General features: G+C 38.5%; 1 protein-coding gene across 1 annotated transcript in view; it reads left to right on the plus strand.

The window, feature by feature from the left end:
• Positions 1 to 711: 711 nt before the first annotated feature.
• LOC132267346 (probable LRR receptor-like serine/threonine-protein kinase At5g63710) overlaps positions 712 to 24,161 on the plus strand; it is a 109,782-nt gene continuing 86,332 nt past the window's right edge. The window contains exons 1-4 of the mRNA XM_059768503.1: positions 712 to 1,153; positions 14,577 to 14,729; positions 21,185 to 21,317; positions 21,492 to 21,563. Of these exons, the coding sequence (XP_059624486.1) occupies positions 1,138 to 1,153; positions 14,577 to 14,729; positions 21,185 to 21,317; positions 21,492 to 21,563 (374 nt within the window). The 5' untranslated portion in view covers positions 712 to 1,137. The remainder of the gene's footprint in view (positions 1,154 to 14,576; positions 14,730 to 21,184; positions 21,318 to 21,491; positions 21,564 to 24,161) is intronic.

Raw genomic sequence — 24,161 nt, forward strand, 5'->3', positions numbered from 1 at the left:
GAATTGACATGCGGTGTTGGGTAAGGATGTATTTCCGCCATGGAAGTTTTGGCTTAGGTTCATGACATTTCTCTGCCGAAACATGGGTTTTGCAACAATTTCAAGTTTCCTCCCTGTGGAATCTTTAGCAGTTGATGTTGGAATACCTAGAAGGTGAGTGTGAGAGAGGGATATAAATTAGAAGATGAGATCTAAAATGTCGTGGGTCTAGGGTTTGGGTCATAGTTTGGGTTTAGGGGTTGGGTTGTAGTGTACGAATAGACAATTGACGAGAGAGAAGAGAAATAGAATGGAGAAAAGAAAGCAACGGTTGTCGACGTGGCGGTGGCGGTGGGAGTAGGTGGATGAGGTTTAGATAGAGAGAGAGGCGGTGGTAATGGCTGGTGGAGGTAGTGGCGGTTGAAGAAGGCGCCGGTGGTGAAAGGTTCAACCGGCGGTCGAAGCTTTCTTCCTCTTGCCGATGAGGCTGATCGGTAAAATGAACAGAAAAGAGAAACACAGAGAGAAGAAAGAGGTGGAAAGGTCATAATTTGAAATAAAAAATTCTGAGGGTATATTAGTATTTTACTTTGAGATGAATTTTCTATTATATATATATATATATATTTAAATATAAAGATATTAAAGACATTTCATAATAATAAACCTTAAATCGTCTATCTGTAATTTAACAAAATATTTTTAAAAAAAATCAGTATAATTTAGCCTAATATATACTACGAACCCGAATTCTCTGAAGGCAGCCAGGTGGTTCTTATTGTACACTTTTCGAAATATATGAGTGACACGATATTTGTCCTAATAAAACCATCTTTTGCTGATTGCTTGTGAGCATCTGAATTTAAAAGTCATCAAAAGTAACAAAAGAGAGTTGAGGCATTGATTTGGATTAAGTGGGATTCTTATTCACAACCAACTCAACCCAAGTAGCCCCTCAGCTCGACTCTGCTATTGGCCTCCTCAGAATTTCTTTACAAACTTCAATTCTCCATTTTGCTTTTCCTCCTTTTTCTGAATGCTTTGTGGGTCCCTTACACTAACCCATCGGCAACTTCAGATAATCTTTATCATGATAATTATCTTGATTTCTTCTACTTCTTCTACTTCTTGTTCATCGAGGGTCGGGTTTCAACAGCTATGGCTAAACAACCCGGTTAGTTTTTGCTTTACTAAATAAATGCATTATATATATATATATATCACACGGTATATATGTTTGAATGTGTGTAGTTTGTTTTGATCTTTGTGACGCTCATATCTAATCTTTATTTAAGGATTGAAACTCATAGTTTGATATGGTATATACTTTAAAAATGAGAGTATTTTCTTGATTTCTTCCATTTGCATAATTTTGATCAACTGGAATTTGATGCTATTACGCTCGATCTTCTAATGATCATTGTTTTTTTTAATAGTTTTTTTCCTTAAATTTTGTATTTGTCTCATGGATGGGTAGAAAAAAATACTTCCACGAGGAATTCAGTTTGATAGATGAAATAACTTAAATTGAGTTTATCAAAGACCCTGTTTATTATATTTATGGAGAGCTTTTTCAGGGGAAATCATTTCCTTATAGTTTTTATGTACCTATCAAGATGGAGGTTATGTCCGTATATAATCCACTCCTCATTGAACCATCAATTATGGGTAGTAGCCTCTTTTTAATTGATAAATCTTCCTAAAGCTTCAAAATGAAGTGAACTAAAAATTGTAATTGATGGACGTGCATTGATTATTATGGCTTTGCCTGGTTCAGAAGTAAAACACTTGAGTATTGGTGCCACTTTCAAAGTAGCTAATTAATTTTGAAATACATACCAAAAGCTATGCCTATATCGAATTCTAAAGGGGTTTATGAAAAACCTTTTGTCTTGGGGTTATGAGATTATCTGTTTATAAATTTCTAAACAAGTACATTAGATAGGCCTTGTTGGTTTGATCCTCAGTCCTTATTGTGTTTGAGCAGTGGACTATAATTTATTTGTTTCTTTTTGAGTGAACTGTCCCAAAGGTAAATTTCATACAGCATTTTTCCTTTGCCTGGGTGCTTGCAAAGGATTGATTAGCCAGTACATAATGGATGATTTGGTTAAAGGATAAATTTGTTATATTATTGCATGTCATTGTTTTATATTCACAGTATTGATGCAGTGGTTGGATGGTGTTAGCATATATGCTAACAGATGGGGTAATGGTATAATAAGTACTGGTCAAACATTAATGGGAATCGGATACCAATATCATGGATTTTTGTTTTTAATTATTACCAAATATTTGGAAGTCATTTACACGTTTATTTTTATTTTTATTTTATTATTTATTATTTATTATTTTTTTACCCTAACTTGTTACATTATTTTTTTACCCTAACTTGTTACATTTTAATGTTTTAAATGTTTGTACAATTCATATCAATTTTGACTTCTAAGTCAGGCTAAGAAGAATATATGACTACCATGAAGATCATTGCAAAACTAATCTAAGTAAATGCAAGAAATGCAATTTGTCAATTACCTATGTTTCATGGACTCTCGTACTCATACCAGGGTACGTATGTCGACAAAACACTAGATAGTTATGAGTTTGGGATATATATCTAAATGCAAACTCAAATCAGAAAATTAACACGTCAATGCTCAAATTTGATAACAATGGGGGACGGAGAAGATATGCTAGATAAATTGAGGAAAAGGGAAAACAAGAGGCTGCGTCAGTATTGGTGAAGGAATTGAGGATATATAAAGGGCTGAAGGGATTGAACCGTCTGCTGGACTTTGGCTCAGAATCAGTAGGGGACGACTCTGAAGGGGATTTTGGCACACCTTTGGCTTGCAATGGGATCAAGGTTTTGGCAGATGATGGTCGTGACAGGAATGTTATGGAGATGGTCCCATGGGAGGATACTAATAGTCTGGCGATGCAACCACTATGTGTATTACGGCCAGAAGGGAGGAGGGATGTTTCTACATTAGGTTGTGACGACAGAGGGGTGGAGTGGGTGAAGGATAACATTGATACTGTGAGTAGTATGTTAGGACTTTCTTTTCAGCCAGATGAGGAGCAGGCTCGTTTGATGATGCATTCAATTGCGGAGGGAAAGAATATGGAGGATGTTGGGAGTTTGAACAGAAAAATTAGAAAGAAGAAGAGGTTATCTTCGTGGAGAGGGGGAAGGGAGATCCGAGGCCTTATTTATGATATTAATTATGAGGGGAAGAATGGGACAGGGAGGGAGTGGAGTAGTGAGAGGGGAAGAGGGAGAAGGAGAGGGGAGGGGCCATCTACTGGTTTTTAATGAAGTGCCGCATTATTTCGTGGAATGTCTGAGGGCTTAATGATTCGGACAAAAGAAAGGTGGTCAGATTGGCAGTGAGGAAGTGGGGTGTTCATGTGGTATGTTTACAGGAGACAAAGATGGTGTCCATCTCGGATAGGGTGGTTAGGAGTTTGTGGGGTGGGAGGTTTATTGAATGGGAGGCGTTGGATGCTGTTGGGACATCTGGGGGTATTTTGGTGATGTGGGATAAAAGATGGGTGTCAAAAGCGGATGCGTAGAGAGGGAGATTTTCCATTTCCTGCAATTTTACTATGGAAGAGGATGGGTTCCGTTGGGTTTTCTCGGGTGTTATGGTCTAGTGGATGATGGGGAGAGGCATCTTCTTTGAGAGGAGTTGGGATCTGTAAAGGAACAGTGGTGTCTTCCATGGTGTGTGGGGGGTGATTTTAATGTGGTTAGATCCCTTTTGGAGAGATCGACAGGACGAAGATGGATCTCGGCTATGGTACAGTTTTCAGAATTCATTGATGGCCATCATTTTCATGATTTGCCTTTGGAGGGAGCTACTTTCACATGGGTTAATGGCAGAGAGTCTCCTACCCTTTCACGTCTGGATAGATTTCTCCTTTCAGGAGATTGGGTGGAGAAATTTCCGGATGCGACTTAGGCAGCCTTGGCTTGACCAACATCGGATCATATTCCTTTGGTGTTGGATTATGGTGGGTTAAGGTCAAGAATTACTCCTTTTCTTTTTGAAAACATGTGGCTTAGGGCGGACAATTTTCAAGGGTGCGTGAGGTCTTGGTGGGAAGGAAGTATGTGTCTGGGAACCCGAGTTTTATTCTTACTAGAAAGCTTGGGGTGTTGAAGAAGGAGATGAAAAGGTGGAATAAGGAGGTTTTCGGGAATCTTGAGTGGAGGAAGAGTAGGGCTTTGGCGGAGATTGCAGAGATTGGTCGCCGGGAAGGCATGAGTGGCATTGATGATGAGCAGAGAAGTAGGAGAGCGGTGTGCCAGGCTGAGATTGCTATGTCGGAGGATATTTCATGGAGATAGAATTCCAGAGCATTATGGCTTAAGGAGGGGGACAGGAACACTAAGTTCTTCCATTGGTTGGCTAATGCACATAGGAGGGGCAATCACATAGGGAGACTTACTATTGATGGGGTGGTCTTGAGTAGGGAGGATGATGTTTGTAGGGGGATTGCCAGATTCTACCAGACACTGTTTACGGAGCCTATTTCTATGAGACCCAGGCTGGATGGTCTTAATTTTGATACGATCTCTGAGGCAAATAGGGAGGGTCTGGAGATTCCGTTCTCTGAGGAGGAAGTGTTGAAGGCGCTGAGAATATTGTAATGGGGATAAAGCTCCGGGTCCGGATGATTTCACTATGAGGTTTCTTTTGGAGAGCTGGGCTGTCATCATGGGAGATGTGATGGGCACAGTAGAAATATATAAAAAGAAGAGAAAGGAGAGAATTGCATAAAGGCTTGAATGATATGAATTACTCATTCATAGTTCTAGTATTTATAGATAAAATGAGCACATGCTCATATTACAAGAAAGGAAACTAAATCAAATCAAAATCAAATCACAACTTATTCTAAAGCATATTCTATAGCATAGTCAAATCTCTGCTATCAAGGTAAGTCATACCATAAATCGTAGTATCATGTATGCTAACATATGCATAATCAAATCTCTGCTATTATGATAAGTCATACCATAAATCGTGGTATCATATATGCTAACACTCCCCCTCAAGTTGGTGCGTGAATATCTGAAACGCTCAACTTGGACAATGCATTCTCAAACACAATCTTGCTGAGGCTCTTTGTAAGAATGTCTGCAAGCTGCTGAGAGCTTGTGACAAATGGAGTGTAATTTGACCAGAGATGATCTTCTCTCGAATAAAGTGACGGTTCACCTCTATATGCTTAGTCCTGTCATGCTGAACGGGATTTGCTGCTCTGTTAATGGCAGACTTGTTGTCGCAGTAGAGTGAGAATGGAAGCGACACTGGAAGGCACAAGTCTGTCATCAAGGTTTTCAGCCAAAGCAACTCACTTACCCCAAGAGCCATAGCCCTATACTTTGCCTCTGCACTAGATCGAGAGATAACATCCTGCTTCTTACTGCGCCAAGTAACCAAGTTACCACTAATAGTGGTACAATAACCTGAAGTAGACCTTTTATCTGAAATTGATCTTGCACAATTAGCATTTGTCCTCAACACGTAAGTGACCATGATTGGCAAACAAAATACCACGACCTGGACACCCTTTTAAGTAGTGAAGGATCCGAATAGCTACATCAAGGTGAGGGGCACGAGGATAGTGCATGAATTGACTCACGACACTTACGGCATAAGCAATGTCAGGTCCAGTCATGGATAAATAGATGAGCTTCCCCACAAGTCGTTGATACTGACCAATATCTGACAACAACTCCCCATCAGAATCAGCCAACCGATGATTCTGCTTAATCGGAGTATCAGCAGGACGAGAGCCAAGCTGACCAGAAGCAGAAAGCAAGTTAAGAACATACTTGCGTTGAGAGATGAAAATGCCAGTCTTGGAGCGAGCCACCTCAATGCCCAAGAAATACCGTAGGGGACCAAGATCCCAAATTTCAAACTGACAGCCAAGATAGCTCTTAACCTCATCAATTCCGGTAGTCTCATCGCCGGTAAGAACAATATCATCGACATACACAATGAGAGCAACTGTCTTACCGCCTGAATGACGTAAAAACAAGGCATGATCAGCTGCACTTTGATGGAAACCAAACTTGAGCATAGCAATGCCAAAGCGATCATACCAAGCTCGAGGAGACTGCTTGAGGCCATATAGAGAACGACGAAGACGACATACAATACTAGAATGAGCAGGAGAACGAAAGCCCAGAGGAGGAACCATGTACACCTCCTCTTGCAAATCACCATTGAGAAAGGCATTCCTGACATCTAACTGAAATAGAGGCCAAGATCGAATTGTAGCAACAGAAAATAATACACGGATGGTATTCATCTTGGCAACATGGGCAAAAGTCTCCTGATAATCTATGCCATAAGTCTTAGCATAACCCTTGGCAACCAATCGGGCTTTGTAACGAGCAACTGACCCATCTGGATTATGCTTAACTGTAAACACCCAACTACTACCCACAGCCTTTCGTCCAATAGGAAGCGGAACCATGTCCCAAGTCTGATTTTTCTCAAGTGCTTGTAGCTATTCTGTCATAGCATCACGCCATTGAGGTTGTGCTAGTGCATCTGCAACACTAGAAGGAACAGGAACCAAGGCAACAGAAACAAGAAAACTCCGATAGGATGGTGAGAGAGCATAATCAGAAACAAAATTAGAAATAGGGTATGTACAAGAATGTTTACCCTTTCGAAGAGCAATGGGGCCATCATCAAGCGAAACAATAGCTTGAGAAGGCGGAGCTGGTGCCGAAGGAATAGGGCAGTCGATCATGGGAGTAGAAGCTTGTACCTGTTGTCTCCGACTATAAACCTGTGAAAAATGAACAATTCCCCCTGCTGGAGGGGTATCACGAGGAGGAATCATAGAAGAAGAAACAGGTAATGGTAGAGGAGTTGAAGACAGAAGAAGGTGATCATCCATTATATTCAATGGGAACCATTCACTCTGAGAACCAACTGAACCACTATAGTATGGTGTATGCTCACAGAAAGAAACATCCATAGATATCAACCGCCGACGATTGGGAGGATGGTAACACCTATAACCTTTTTGAAGAGTGAGAATAGCCCAAAAATACACACTTCAAAGCCTTGGGGTCAAGCTTTGTACGAGTCTGCCTCAACTGCTGAACAAAACACACACACCCGAAGACTCGCAGAGGAATTAAAAAAAGAGATGAATTAGGATGTAAGATTGAGAGTGGGGCTGCAAAGTTAAGAATCCTAGAAGGAGTCCTATTAATGATGTAAACAGCGGTAAGAACTGTATCTCCCCAAAATCACTGGGGAACATTCATGCCAATGCAGATTGCTTTGGCTAAGTCAAGGATGTGGCGATTTTCTCTCAGAACGACCATTCTGTTGAGGAGTTTTAACATTAGCCATCTGATGCTCAATCCTAAATTCTGTACATAACCGTTGTACCTCCCCATATGTGTACTCTGTACCCTGGTTAGATTTGAATTTTTTAATGGTACGGCCATATTGAGTCTGAACCATTGTCATAAAATTTTTAAAAATGGTGTATACCTCATTTTTGGTTTTCATAAGATAAACCCAAGTAACACGACTATGACCATCAATGAACAACACGAAATATCGAAATCTAAGACTAGAACCCCACACATCTGAATGAACAAGATCAAAAGGTGTTAAAGCAGATTTATTACTACTAGCAGGATAATTGGAACGAACATGTTTAGCCATATGCCATGTTTCACGGGATAAATCTGACACTGCCACGTTACAAAATAAGGAAGGAAATAAATGTTTCAAATAACCAAAAGAAATATGTCTTAAACGCATGTGCCAACGCATAAGCTGGGCTTTATTAGATGAAACAATATTAGAAAATGAAGCTGAATGTGCTTGAGGTGACAAAGGAGTATCCAATAGGTAGAAACCGTCCACTTCACGCCCACTGCCAATCGTCTGTTTCGACACCAGATCCTGAAAAATACAATGAGAGGGAAAGAACGTTACACTACAATTTAATTGTTTGGTAACGCTACTAACAAAAATAAGATTTGTAGTCAACTTTGGAACATGAAGTGTATTTGACAAAGTTAATGAAGGAGTAACTGATATGTGACCCTTCCCAGCAATGGAAGATGGAGAGCCATCTGCAAGGCGGGCGCTGCGTTAGCCAGAGCAAATACCATAAGATTGGAAGAGTGAGGACATACCAGTCATATTGTCTAAAGCACCAGAATCAATTATCCATGGTGTTGAAGATGTAGATACGCTATGTGCAGACGCAATAGTACCTGAGTGGGCATAAGTGGAGGTTGGCTGAGATGATGCCTCCATTTGGTTGAAGAATTGTTTGAACTTGTCCAAATCAGCTTGAGTCAAGGTAACTGTGGCAGAAGATGTAGAGGCAGGGTTGTCAGGAGTTGTCAACGAGACTGGTTGTGTAACAGAATGCGCAGAGGATCGAGGCTGTTGTTTCTGTTGCGGTGGACGTCCATGTAGAGCATAACAACGAGATTTGATGTGACCAATTTTTCTGCAATGGTCACACCGTCCACGTTGTCGTCCCAGAGGAGGACCGGTGGTAGTGCTCTGAACGGACTGGATGGTGAAGTTCTTGAAAGGTTGGGAACCTAAACTGCGATAGCAGAACGATCAATAGAAGCAACACTTAATGGATGAGTCCGGCGGCTCTCATCTGACAACACATAGGAGTATGCATCCTCAAAAATAGGGAATGAAGATAAGCCCAATAAATGAACATGAGCATACTCAAACTCGTCGTTCAACCCGGCATGAAACTGAAACACTCGATTCTTCTCCACAATTCCTGCATATAAAACTGCATCATCTGGATCCTTCCAACAGCGGAAGGAATCATAATATGACATCTCCTCCCAAATAGCACGAAGCTTGGCGATGTAACCTGAAACTGTCAAGTCACCCTGAGAAATCCTGGTGATATCTCGCCCCAGCTGGAAAATTCGTGCATTATTCTGCCTTTGAGAATAAGTGCGTTGAACTGAATCCCAAATCTGCTTAGCAGTCTTCATAAACATATAGCCAATAGCTATGTTTGGTTGCATCGAATTGACTAGCCAAGACATAACCATAGCGTTATCTGCAAACCACTGTGGATATGCTTTCTCTGACTCAGCTGGCTCTTTCTTAGAACCAGTAATATAGCTAATCTTGCCTTTGCCACCAATGAACATCTTGGCAGACTGTGCCCAAATCAAATAGTTAGAACCATCCAACTTCACTGTGGTGATTTGAAGTCTTGCATTTTCTGATGAGTTGGTGGGAAAAATGGCACCATCATCCACAGAACTTGAGCCAGTCGAGGACCCTGCATTTGTCATAATCTGTCACTCAACAATAAAAAAACTCCAAAAACACCACAAATTCTGTTAATAAATCAAATGGTCTCTTCAGACCATAAATAGTAACAATGTCTCCTCAGACCATTCCCGAAAAATCCAAATACATATCTTTTTTAAGGAGCACTGCCCGCTTATATATAGCCAGACAACCTTCTTCTTAATATCCGGAACCTCTTTATAGACTAATTTTTTTATTTTATTTTTTTTACCCAAGCCCTTTTAGGTGCTGGAAACCAACTATCCCAATTTACCCAACCTAGAAGAGTGAAAAAGAAATTGTAAAACTTAAAAATACCTGTTTTCGATCATAAAACAACAACACAGAAAAACATGTGTAGGCAATGTCACACAATGTCACAAATAGCCTAAGGTAGTTGTCGCACAAGTAGCAAGTCTGCTGAAAGGTGTGGAAAGGTGTTGGCTTTGATACCAAGTAGAAATATATAAAAAGAAGAGAAATGAGAGAATTGCATAAAGGCTTGAATGATATGAATTACTCATTTACAACTCTAGTATTTATAGATAAAATGAGCACATGCTCATATTACAAGAAAGGAAACTAAACCAAATCAAAATCAAATCACAACTTATTTTAAAGCATATTCTATAGCATAGTCAAATCTCTGCTATTATGGTAAGTCATACCATAAATCGTGGTATCATATATGCTAACATATGCATAGTCAAATCTCTGCTATTATGGTAAGTCATACCATAAATTGTGGTATCATATATGCTAACAGGTACTTTTCATGCTTTTCATACTCGGGCGATTTGAGAAATCCTTGAATGCTTCGTTTATAGCCCTCATTTCGAAGAAGGGTGGACCCGCAGATGTGAAGGATTTAGACCTATTAGTTTGTTGGGATGCATTTATAAACTAATAGCCAAAGTTCTTTCCTTGAGATTGAGGGTGGTCTTGGATGAGGTTATTTCGGAATCTCATAATGGTTTCATAGGTGGGCGCCAGATTTTAGATTCTGCCCTTCCAGGGAGTGTGTAGATGATAGGTTGAGGAGTGGGGTTCCAGGGGTTTTGTGTAAGTTAGATGTGGAGAAAGCTTATGACCATGTTAATTGGAGCTTCTTACTATATGTGATGGTAAGGATGGGTTTCGGGGATAAATGGAGGAAATGGATTGAGTTCTGCATTTCTTCAGCGAGATTCTCGGTGTTGGTGAATGGGGCTCCGACTGGTTTCTTTGGTAGTTCACGAGGTTTGTGTCAGGGAGATCCATTGTCCCCACTTCTGTTCATCATTGTTATGGAGGGGCTTAGTAGATTGATGCGGAGGGTTGTGGAGGTGGGTTTTATCAGGGGTTTTATTGTGGGAAGGGATGATATGCATCAGTTGGAGATTTCCCATCTTTTATTTGCGGATGATACTTTGGTTTTTTGCGAGGTTGAGGTGTCTTAGATGAGATATTTGAGGTCGATGTTGATCTGTTTTCAGGCATTCTCGGGTTTGAAAGTGAATGTGGGGAAGAGCGCTTTGATTCCAGTGGGGGAGATTTAGGATATTGAGGAGCTAGCTTCCGCTCTTGATTGTGGAGTCAGTTTCTTTTCCAACTTCTTACTTGGGTTTGCCTCTGGGGACTTCTTCAAGGATTGTAGGTGCTTGGGATCCGGTGGTGGAGAGGGTGGAGAGGAGGCTTGCGGGGTGGAAGAAGCAATATTTACTAAAAGGTGGGAGGGTTACCTTGGTGAAAAGCACTTTGTCGAGCATTCCTAAATATTTTTGATCCCTTTTTCAGATTCCGTCCTCGGTTACTGCTTCTATTGAAAGACTTCAGAGGAACTTCTTATGGGGAGGTTTGGGGGATGAGTTTAAATATCACCTCGTTCACCGGGAGCAGGTGTGTAAGCCTGTTAAGTTCGGAGGAATTCGGATTAGGACACTGTTGCCTTTTAACAGGCCCTTTTAGGTAAGTGGTTGTGGAGGTTTGGTATTGAGCGGGATAGGTTGTGGAGGAGGGTTATCTTGTGTCGCTTTTTTGGGGGGTGGTGTTCTGTTGTGGTGTCTATTCTTAGAGGCGTTGGTGTTTGGAAAGCCATTCAGAAGGGATGGAATGAGTTTTCTAAGCATATTAGATTCAGAGTTCATGATGGTATGGAGATTCGGTTTTTGGAGGATTTGTGGTGTGGAGATCGCACTTTAGCATGTTCTTTCCCCAGACTTTTTAGGATTGCGGTTAATAGGCATGCCTCGGTGGCTGACTGCTATCACCTTGATAGCGGGAGACCGGTTTAGGACGTGCTTTTTCAGCGATCTTTTCAGGACTGGGAGATGGATGATGTCTTTGGTTTCTTAGAGTTGTTGTACAGCCAGGTGATCTGTGGAGGTGGTAGGGATTCTCTTGTTTGGATTCCTTCTTCTAGGAGAATGTTTAGTTTGAGATCTTTCTTCGGATGTCTTTTGGACCGAGCTGGGGAGGTATTCCCTTGGAAGGCAGTGTGGCGAAAGGCGCCGTTGAAAGTGGCATTCTTTGCTTGGACGGTCATGTGGGGTAAAATATTGACACTGGATAATTTGAGAAGGAGAAAGCATATTACGGTGAATTGATGTTGCATGTGTAAGTGTAATGGAGAGTCGGTTGACCATCTTCTTTTGCATTGTCCAGTAGCGGTCGAATGTTGGAATCTCTTGTTAGGCTTATTTGGAGTTTATTGGGTCATGCCTAGATCTACGAGAGGTCTGATGGACACCTGGAGAGGGGGTTGGGTGGGAGCACAGGCTCAAGGGTTTTGGAGGATGGCGCCCCTGTGTCTTCAGTGGTGTCTGTGGAGGGAGCAGAATAGAAGATCCTTTGAAGGAGAGGAATCTTCGGTCATTTTTTCTCAAATCTTCTGTTATTAGCTCTCTTTTTTTTTTGGGGTTCGGGTAGACTATGTTCCTCTGCTGAGGAGACTATTGAGTTTTTGGCTTCCCTGGGGCCTTAGGGTACCCAGGTTTTTGTGGTCTTGTAGGGACGCATTCCCCTTTTCAACGCTTTTATGAATTGCTTATTTATCAAAAAAGAAAAAAAAAAAAAAATTGTCCGCTTTCATGTGCTAGGTGTTGCTTTAATTGAGTAATTCCATTAGCAACCTCTCTTCCTCAGAACATACAATACAAAACTATACTTGGGCGTGGGTGTAGGGCGGATGATTTTAAAGAAGAATCCTGAGAAGATCACCATGATTTTGTGATTGGTTGCGCTTGTGCCTATTACTTGGGGCCAATCTCTTTACTAGGGGCCTCACTTTCCGTTGCTTCCTCGCTTGGCATCTTAAAAGTATATTACAATTATGGAGAAGGAAAAAAAAAAACAGTAAAGTGAATGAATAAAAATTTCGTAATTAGTAACTAATATAGGGATACTAATTACCAGGTACTAAGCAGTAACTATACTTAGCAATTTGGCACTATAATTAAATATTTATTCTTAAATAATGTACTGTTTGATTATTGAAGGGAAAAAACAAATGAATACCCATAAATCATGAGTCATCACTGAGTTAGTATAGTACTAATTACATACTAGATAATTAGTCACCTATTTTTTAATTAGTAATTGCATTAAGCATCATATATTTGATCAGTTGTAACATACATTTAACAATTAGTTTAGTGATTACTATTAACTACTAAATAATAGGTTGTAAATACTTTAAAGTCTAACATAAAGAAAGGAAAAGATACATTTAGCAACACAAAAAAGTTTCAAAGGTAACATATATATGTATTTTTGTGATTTTAATTGCTAGATTCTTACTTCTTAAATTTTGTATCAAACAACTGCCAAACAAATAGAAATAAAATAAAAGGGCTAGCCCAGTGCACGAAGCTCCCGCTACACAAGTGTTAGAAGTAAGTAGCACATTGATAATATAACAATATGATTCCCAGTCATCAACGATAAACGTGTTTTCATAGAGGTTCATTTTGTACTAAGCAAAAATAAAATGAAGCACAAAAAGATAATTAAAATATCTTAAATCTGACCCATCCACAGGTTGCCGCTGCTTAAAAAAAAATTAAAAATAATCCAACTCTTGTTGTTCTAGCCTCCAATGTAGATTTCTGCACCATTAGAAGAGAGAAACCAAGAGAAGACGGGGAAAATGGAGTCTGCCAATGCTAATATTTGTTGACTGAAACTGGTTATAAATAGTAAATAGGTGTTAAGTTTTCCGTAATGCACACTACAGAGGTAGTTTTCTTCTTATTATTATTTTTAATCTATGATAAATCACGTTGAAATGGGAACAAGGCTTCAAAAAGCTGTTAACAGTGGGTGTGCTATGTAACAGTAAGACTATGCTGCATGCTGTGCAATGTCCTTTAGTTGATTGTAAGCTAGTTCACATTTCTGCATACAAGGAAACTGATTTTATTTTATTGTACTACATAGTTGATCCATGGAAGAAGTTCAATAGTACAAATCTTATATTTAGACCTATGCTGTTTTGCTAAATCATTAATGTCACAGACATAAGTGTTTAAAGTCATTGATCTTATAATTGGTACAGAAGAAAAATTGAAACACCATGAGTCATTCTGATACTGGACCGATGTCTTGTTAAAATCTTGTAGGACACCGCTAGCTCTTAAGGACTTGATCTATTAATTTGTAATGTTCTTAACATGTTTTAAATAAACCTAATAATTGTTTCAACATGTATTACACCACTGGATCTTGTGAACTTGATTTATCAATTGTTAAAAGTGACGACTTCTTTCAGATATTAGAAGGTTCTTTTTTAACTTTAAGGAGGTATGTTTTTCAATGCAAATCTTCTGGATGAATTAAATGGAAAAATCACATTGTAACTTTATAAAAATGAAATTCTGTTCTTTCGACAAGTTAAGCACTGAGAACTGGGATTATTTGAGACCAAATATTAAATTATACACCCCACTGTAAGTGTGAAATTTGAATACCTTTATCTGCCCCATTTATGAGTATTTTGAGCTTTGAAATTTAGATATTATTTGATATAACAGGAAAATTATGATTACTTCTATACTATCTGCTACTACACTGATGTGATGCCTAATTGGTTTTATGTTGTTTTGGCCGTATTCCGCATTTAATTTGAAATGAAACTATCTTATTGCTGCAAACATGCATCTGATGCAATTTTTTGACTGCCTGTTTGCCTCTATTGTACTATGAAGTGTGAATTTCTACCTCTACAATATTTTTTTAAGTAAAATTTTGTTTTCCGTATTAATGTTTTGTTTTACACAGAATTACCAAAAAGTGACAAGGAATTACTGGGAGCCAGTCACATGTTTGGAGCCTTTACCAAATGTCATTTCCATTTTAAGCTATTGGTTATCTGGTTCATACTCCTCTTTTTGTTGAAAATAAGTTATTCATCCAATGGGCCTGATGTTGAAGGTAAAACAAAATTCTGTGTTTTACTTCAATTTACTCTAATAAGATTCTTGTGGATAGAGATTATTTGGCACTGATTTATTTAGCTTACAGGTCAAACTTTATGTCATTTGCAACGGATGGGCGTTACATCGATGCTGCTATACTTTTTATTTCTGCCCACTAATCTGTTGCATGTCTTTCGTTGATCAACGAGTGATTAGGGTGTTCCATATTTGCTTAAAAAAAAACATAAGGCCTTCAACCATAAAAGGCTGTTAGTTTCTACCTTCACTTGAACAAGTGCAGACTTGTGTCCAACTTTCTGCGCTATATGTTAGCACCATCAGTTGAAGGACGCATATCTGCTGCATTCTGTACTATGAAAATCTTTCGGTCTCCAATTACAAAAAGTTATACAACAACTATTCTCAGTTCAATTATTTCAAGTAATAGGAAGTTGTGTCATGCAAAAGATTAAGGTGGTGCAGTTCATCCTCCTGGATTCATTAGTGTTGACAGGGTTTATTTGTTATTACTTATATAATGTTGGGGATTATGTGTAATTTTTGAAACTTATTATTATAAATATAATGTGGTGGAAGGATGAAAGTATTCTTTCATTCTTTCTCTCTTTCCCTATCTCTGTCTCTCATTTTCTCTCATCCTCTTTCTTCTCTTTTTCTTCTCCTTATACTTTCCTCTTTGATTTGATTCTCTTAAAGTCAACATGGTATCAGAGCATGGTTTGTAAAGCTCTAGGTGTGTAGTTAAAACCCTAGGGTAAGTTTGTGTAAACCCTAGTGGGTGTGAAGGGTTTTGAAGAGATTCCAAAAGTTTTTGGACCTGTTTTTGATCCATTGCAGTCTTGATTGGTGTTTTTTTCGTGTTCGCGAGGTTCTGTAACAGCGGCTTTTTCTTCGTTGTTCACGATTCTGGTATGGTCTACTTTGTTGCTTTCTAGGGTTTGTGTGGTGACTGTGTGGTCACTTCTTTATACATCTTAGAAGACGGCAATCTTTTTAGTTGAAGTTTGCTGTTTTTGTTTATGAGGATTAATACCCAGAAACTGTTTGATAAAATATCTGGCTTAAATGTGACTTCAAAAAAAGCTGGGTTTTCCCCAAGTTTGACTCCAGTTTTGGGAGGTAGTGGTGATCACCATTCAGGTCTTTGTATTGTGACTGTTAGGCAGGATGAGACGAACTATATGGAGTGTGCTCAATCTGCTCGTATGCAATATCACTGGTTGTAGGATGATAGAGTCTGAACCATTGTCATAAATTTTTAAAAAATGGTGTACACCTCATTTTTGGTTTTCATAAGATAAACCTACGTAACACGATTATGATCTTCAATGAAGAATATGAAATATCGAAATCCAAGACTAGAAGTGACTGGGCAAGGACCCCACACATCTGATTGAACAAGATCAAAAGGTGTTAAAGCAGATTTATTACTACTAGCAGGATAATTGGAACGAACATGTTTAGCCATATGACATGTCTCACAGGATAAATTTGACATTGCCACGTTATAAAATAAGGAAGGAAATAAATGTGTTAAATAACCGAAAGAAATATGTCCTTAACACATGTGCCAATGCATAAGCTGGGCTTTATTAAATGAAACAAAATTAGAAAATGAAGTTAAATGTGCTTGAGGTGACAAAGGAGCATCCAACAGGTATAGACCGTCCACTTCACGCCCTCTATCAATTGTCCGTTTCAACACTAGATCCTGAAAAATACAATGAGAGGGAAAGAACGTTACACTACAATTTAATAGTTTGGTAACGCTACTAACATAAATAAGATTTGTAGTTAACTGTGGAACATGAAGTGTATCTGACAAAGTTAATGAAGGAGTAATTGACATGTTACCCTTCCCAGCAATGGAAGATGGAGAGCCATCTACAAGGCGTACCTTGTGATGGCCAGAGAATATACTATAAGATTGGAAGAATGAGGACAAACCAATTATATTGTCTGAAGCACCAAAATCAATGATCCATGGTGTCGAAGATATAGATATGCTATGTGTAGATGCAATAGTACCTCAGTGGGCATAAGTGGAGGTTGGCTGAGATGATACCTTCATTTGGTTGAAGAATTGTTTGAACTTGTCCAAATCAGCTTGAGTCAAGGTAACTGTGGCTGAAGATGTAGAGGCAGAGTTGTCAGGAGTTGACAACGAGATTGGTTGTGTAACAGAATGTGCAGAGGATCGAGGTTGTTGTTTGTGTTGTAGTGAGCGTCCATGTAGAGTATGTGAGTTAGTGCGTAGCGGAATGGTTGTGGAAAATAATATGGATAAATAACCTAGAAGGGTGGTGAATAGATTTAATTTGCTCCTTTATCCAATTTTTACTTAAATTTATTTTATCTAAATAAAACTAAAATCAAACCCACAAAGCAAAGATAAAGTTCAAGTAAAGTAAATAAAGTTTGAGAGATGACATCAGGATTTTTAGCGAGGAAACCCTAATTGGTAGAATAGACCAATTATTATGGGAAAAACCTCATGGAGTGCAATCCAGATCAAAACGATCCACTATGTTTGAAGCAAAGTACACTAAACTTTGACTCAGGCTCACACTATATCGTTCTACCAAAAACCAATCGCTGACAATCCCTGACTTTGCGACTCCCCCGTCCAATAGCTCTCGACCTCTGGCTTACTCTTAATCTCTGTAGAAGAGTTGCAGGTAGATCAAACAACACTCCATGAATGCTTTGACCCGTTCAAAGTGTGATAGCTTCACCCCTTTTCTTCAAGATTTGAATTTGATTTAGAAGAAATAGATCTGCTTTTCGGAATCTCTGAATCTTCAATTATGCTCCAATTCCGTTGAGATAGAGAACAACACTCCTAAATCACTTTTGTGTTAATGTGTGTTCTCAAAAATAAAATCAGAAAAATCAGATTGATTTTCTGAATAAAAAATCTCTCAAAAGACTCTCAAAATAATGAATTTTTGTATGCAAAAAGTCGTGAAATCCTAATTGAGAAAACATGTTTTTATAGACTTTTGAAAACCTAATTGTACTTGAAAAACAAGTCAATTTCGTGCATAGGATTTTGGAAGGAAGTCTAGATCAAATAGGAATCAAAACATATCAGGAAACTAAAGTTACCAAAACAAATCAAAAGCTTTGACCCTGTTCGCTCAGATGTTGAACCTGTTTGCTGAATTCTTGAACCTGTTTGCTAAATTCTTGAACCTGTTTAAGTTAGGCAGAATGTAATTTATCCCTAAAAACTTCCAAAACTTCCTAAGTGTTCTCACACACTCAGAAAACTTCCTAAAGCATTATTCTCATCATCCCGGAGTGTATCAAAGTATGAACACTTGAACAATTTCAAAACCGCATCCGATCTTCAATCTTGAAATTCTGAACCAAAATTTTACAACTCAACTGGACTTGTTTTAACAACGAAATTAGCCAATTACAAAATATATATTTTTACAATCTCCCCAAAGTATTATATCTCACAGAGCATAACAATGAGAATTGATGTGACCAATTTTTGCACAATGGTCACACCGTCTACGTTGTCGTTCCAGAGGACGTCCGGTGGTAGAGCTCTGAACTGACTGGGATGGTGCAATTCTTGAAAGGTTGGGAACCTGAACTACCATAGCAGAACGATCAATAGAAGCAACACCTAATGGATGTGTCCGACGGCTCTCATTTGATAAAACATAGGAGTATGCATCCTCTAGAGTGGGGAATGAAGATAAGCCCGATAAATGAACACGAGCATACTCAAACTCGTCGTTCAACCCGGCAAGAAACTGAAACACTCGATTCTTCTCCACAATCCCTGCATATAAAACTGCATCATTTGGATCCTTCCAAGAGTGGAAAGAATCATAATATGACATCTCCTCCTAAACAGCATGAAGCTTGGCGACGTAACCTGAAACTGTTAAGTCACCCCGAGAAATCCTGGTGATATCTCACCCTAGTTGGAAAATCCGTGCATTATTCTACCTCTGAGAATAGGTGCGTTGGATTGAATCCCAAATTTGCTTAGCTGTCTTCATAAACATATAGCCAACAATTATGTTTGGTTGTATCGAATTGACTAGCCAGGACACGACCATAGCGTTATCTGCAAACCACTGTGGATATACCTTCTCAGACTCAGCTGACTCTTTCTCAGAACCAGTAATATAGCCAATCTTGCCTTTGCCACCAATGAACATCTTGGCAGACTGTGCCCAAATCAAATAGTTGGAACCATCCAACTTCACTATGGTGATTTGAAATCCTAGATTTTCTGATGAGTTGGTGGGAAAAATGGCACCACCACCTACAGAACTTAAGCCAAGAGAATTAACAGTCGAGGACCCTGAATCTGCCATAATCTATCACACAACAATAAAAAATTCCAAAAACACCACAAATTCTGTTAATAAAGCAAAGGGTCTCCTTAGACCATAAACAATAACAATGTCTCCTCAGACTGTTCCCGAAAAATCCAAATACATACTTTTTTTAAGTAGCGCTTCCCGCTTACATATAGCCAGACAAATTCCTTCTTAATATCCGGAACCTCTTTGTAGACTAATTTTTTTTTTACCCAAGCCCTTCTAGGTGTTGGCGACCAACTATCCCAATTTACCCAACCCTAGACGGGTAAAAGAAATTATAAAACTTAAAAAAACCTGTTTTCAATCACAAAATAGCAATACAGAAAAACATGTGTAGGCAACGTCACACGATGTCACAAACAGCCTAAGGTGGCTGTTGCACAAGTGGCAAGGCTGTTGAAAGGTGTTGGCTTTGATACCAAGTAGAAATATACAAAGAAGAAGAAGAGAATTGTGTAAAGGCTTGAATGAGATGAATTACTCATTTACAGTTCTAGTATTTATAGATAAAAAGAGCACATGCTCATATTACAAGAAAGGAAACTAAATCAAATCACATCATATTCTATGGCATATTCTATAGCATAATCAAATCTCTACTAATATGGTAAGTCATTCCATAAATTGTGGCTATCATATATGCTAACAATACTCCATACGTTAACACATGATCAATTTGCTGATGTTTTGACTAAGGGTGTGAGCAAGACTTGCTTGCAAAATATGTTAATTCAAGCTAGGCATGATAGATATCTTTGCACTAGCTTGAGGGGGAGTGTTGTCACTTGTCAGGGACTTATTTGTTATTACTTATATAATATTGGGGCTTATGTGTAATTTCTGAAACTTATTATTATAAATATGATGTGGTGGAAGGATGAAAGTATTCTTTCATTCTTTCTTTCTTTCCTCATCTCTCTCTCTTTTTCTCTAATCCTCTTTCTTCTATTTTTCTTGTTCTTTCACTTTACTCTTTGATTTGATTCTCTTAAAGTCGACAATAAGCCTTTTAAATTTTGAAAAAAAAGAAAAAGAAATTATATTCTATTAGTGAGTGGTTTAAATTGAATTGAGAAGAGCAAGAAACTTGAAATAATGCTATAATATAACTCTGAAATATTGGACCATCAAAGATTTGGCCCTTGCAAACCTTTTTGAACCTTCCTATTTCACCTTTTTCTTTCCTTATTCTGCTTCTTTAGGAATGGCATATATGTGCATGTAACTGTGTATCTACTTATGCATGCATATTTATGTGGTGTCTGTTGAAAGAGCAATAACTTCATCACTGGTGATAAATAACATCTGACCAGTAAGTGTGGAACTGATGGTAGGTTAAAGATGATAGACCAATATGTGATAACTACTGTGGAAGTGTGATTGTGACTCTTGAAATCAATCACATTAATTAAAGTTGGACCATCACTGAGATACTCTGTTAATTACTTGCACCTCATATATGATAAGCACTGTGGATGTAGTATTCTGAAAGCAAAAAAACCTGGAGACGGAAAAGGACAAAGGTCTCAAGGCTTGAATCAGTTTCGAAAACTCCCTTTTCAGAGGCTTTAATAGATCGAACCTAGTCCGGTGAGCTTTGAGCGATTTTCTGATCCAACCCCCTTACCTAGTTCCTTAATGAATTTGGATTCAAAAGCAATTTAGTGCATTCTAAAACACAAATTTAAATATCAAAACATGTAAATTTCAAATCCTAGCATGTTTAATGATATGAATGCATGTGAAACCTAATTTGGTGAGTTCCAAACATGTAAATTTCAAATCCTAGCATGTTTAATGATATGAATGATGTTAGAAAACTCAAAGAACTCAAATTGAAATCCATGTTGACTTAGTCCAAATGTGTCTACGTCTAAACAGTGTAGTACAATAATGCCATATTTGAAAAAGATAACGCTTTTCATTTTCATTTTCATTTTCATTTTCTTTTTATTTATTTTTTTAATTTAATTTAATTTAATTTTTTCCTTCTTTATTCAGATAACGACCTGACACCTCACCATTACTGGCACTAGTGATCATCTGAAAGGTTCCATCTTTATCTGATAAATTTGTTTAATTTTTGCAAATGTCTCAGGTGAAGCTTTGGTTGAGTTTCTAAATGCTCTAAATGATTCCAATAATAGAATTACAGATTGGAATGATCATTTTGTGAGCCCTTGCTTTAGTTGGTCTCATGTTACTTGTAGAAATGGAAATGTCATATCCCTGTAAGTGCGTCCCTTGTAAGATATTTTTTTTATTGCATTAATTAATCACATTGTCAGTTTGATGGATGCAATACGTATATGTATCCCCAATCTTAATATATTGACGAAAGATTTTGTGGGTTAATTTGTGTATATTTTGCAGTACATTTAGTTTGTGAATGTACTAATTTGCAGGAGCCTTGCTTCAAATGGATTTTCAGGAACTCTTTCACCATCAATTACTAAACTGAAGTTTCTGGTTAGCTTGTAAGTTGTACATTAATAGAATTTCATCTTATTGGGCTTCTTCATACCACCTTAACTGTCTGACCACATTTTGGCCGCCGCCTTGTCATAGCTACTTGAATTGAATTAATCCTCTTTACTGGTTAAAAAAGAGTGAATATATGAAAACTGTAATGAGAACACTACAAGAGTGGGCTATATAGAGGCACAAAACCCTAGGTCTAAACAGTGCAGCACAACAGTGCAATATCATCTAACACTGGTATTTGGTGTTTGTCGCACAAATATTTGAGAAGACTTTATTCAGATACTACTTAAACTGTCCTCTAGTTACCCAACTTCATTTGGGAAATAGAAAGTCTTGGCAAAACTTGGTTTTCTGTACCAGCAGCTGCAAAAAGAAAGAATTTTTCTGTCATTCTAATCTAATTCAGACATAATGAACCAATTGTTGGAATTATGTGTGCCCTTTTAAGCCAATTGTTGATTGTATTTGACATATTTTTATTAATAGATCTGATATTTTTAGTTTACACGCTCTACATACATATATGGTGAATGCTTGTATTGGTTGACTCTAGAGTTTGTCAAATATTTCATTGATTGACATGATTTTTGTGCATCCACGATGGGGCTAAATGCACAGGAGATATAAATCACGGTAATTACATTTTCAGAAAACGTGTTCGCATTCGTGATAGAATTGAACACTATGTTTAAGATTGTAACATATAAGTTTCTATTTATGGAATGACTTGTTTCTGTCATTATAAATAGAACAATTGAATATGTTGATGTTCACGACACATTGAAACAGATCGAGAATAAGTTGTAGAAAACATGATTGCCATCGTTGTTATTTCTCCTTATTGGTGTTATAACTAATTACTCTCAACTTCGAGGGAATAGTGGACTTCTGTATGAGTTTGTGGTTGCTTTGATTTATCTCAGTGGACCCTAGGGTCTAAAAATTTGATTACTTTGAGTAATCATTAATTATTACATTGGAACATGTATCTGACATCTATGCTAGATCATTTTATTATTGACTTGATTATTTTGATCATAGAAATCTGGCCAGTAGTTTTTCATGAAATGATTTTATTATATATTTATTTAATTAAGGATAAATTGCAACCCCCACTCATCTACAACTTGTGGAGAGTGTGATCCAATTGCCCCCCAAAGTATGCAATCTTGGACAATGACACCCCATTTGCAAAATAAATTGCCAAACACTGCCTTGAGTGATACAAAATGTCTAATATGCCCCACAATAAAATATTGTATACCACCTAGAATGACCAAACTACACTCATTCACATTTTCTCTCTCTAAACCTTCTTCCCACTGCTGGAACTAGACACCACTGTCACTGCTCCATCGCCAACACCACCAACATACTAGTCCCATAACCAGACCCATCTCCAAAACCCTTCCCTCTCTACCCAAAAATCCTTTCGAAACCACCATTCTACCCTCCCAACCCCTCTTTTTCTCACATACCCACAAAATCCACTTCACAATCTCCTCCAAAACCCTCGTTCGGCGGACAGCGGTATGTGACGCTTGACCAATCCAGACCTTACTATTTTATCAGTGGAGCAGTAGGAAATTGCGAGAAAGGCCAGAAGCTGATGTCTGCAATGCATATGAGGTTTTTCACTGCTATTTCTCTGGCACCATCTCCGGTAGAGTTTGATGGACAGGTTGTTTGATGGTGGTCTTGATCGGATGTTTTTTTTAATAAGGACATTTGGGTTTTGAAGGGGTTGGGTTGTTAATTTGATTGATTCATTTTATTATACTGATGGTGAGGGGCTTGGTTATAATTGATGGCACATAGAGAAATATATTGTCATTTATTTATGAAAAAACATATATATATGGTCCTTTTTTCGTCAATACAAAAGTCTCCAAGCTGTTTTACTTGCGAGAAAAGGCAACGCGAATGAAGAGATTGAACTGACTGGCGATGAAGCAACTAAACGGCGGTGAAGAGGACGGCAAGACTGTTCGGTGAGCAAGGAAAGATGGGTTTGTGGTCGGCGAGCAAGGATGAAAAGAGAGAACATCGAGATGGAACAGATATATATATATATATATATATATACAGAGCTTGAGATAGACCCAAAAGTGCTCCGGCAAAGCTGAAGGCGGTCGCTGAAGAGGACGACGCAGCAAACTCCGATGGCCACGTTGAGGACTGAACTAGTGAGCGTGAATGTGACGCGCCCCTACTGTTGGTGCGAGTAGATCTGATGCGCCCATGCTGTTGGTGCGTGTAAACCGGGACGTCCATCATTGTAACTCCGACGGCAGCCTGGGTCTCGGATTGTCCGACGGTAGTGACGAGGTTGGTTCGCGGCAAGGTTAGGTTTAATCATGACGGCGAGGTGGTTTATGACGACGTGGTTCATGGCAATGGCAAGTTCATGATTAGTGGCTCACGACGGTGATGGTGACCGCTTGAACGTAATGTCGGTGAGGAATGACGCATAATAGTTAAAGGGTAAATTGCACCCACGGAGGGAGGGAGGGAGTACATAAAAGCTTTTCCTTTGAAAAATAATATATTTAATTAAAGGGTAAATTGCCCCCCCTGGCTCGCGCGGGTGA

This window comes from Cornus florida, unplaced genomic scaffold (genome assembly GCF_030987335.1).
Source record: "Cornus florida cultivar Cherokee Brave unplaced genomic scaffold, ASM3098733v1 CherokeeBrave_3.0.0_Hap2_Chr07, whole genome shotgun sequence".
Lineage (NCBI taxonomy): Eukaryota > Viridiplantae > Streptophyta > Magnoliopsida > Cornales > Cornaceae > Cornus > Cornus florida.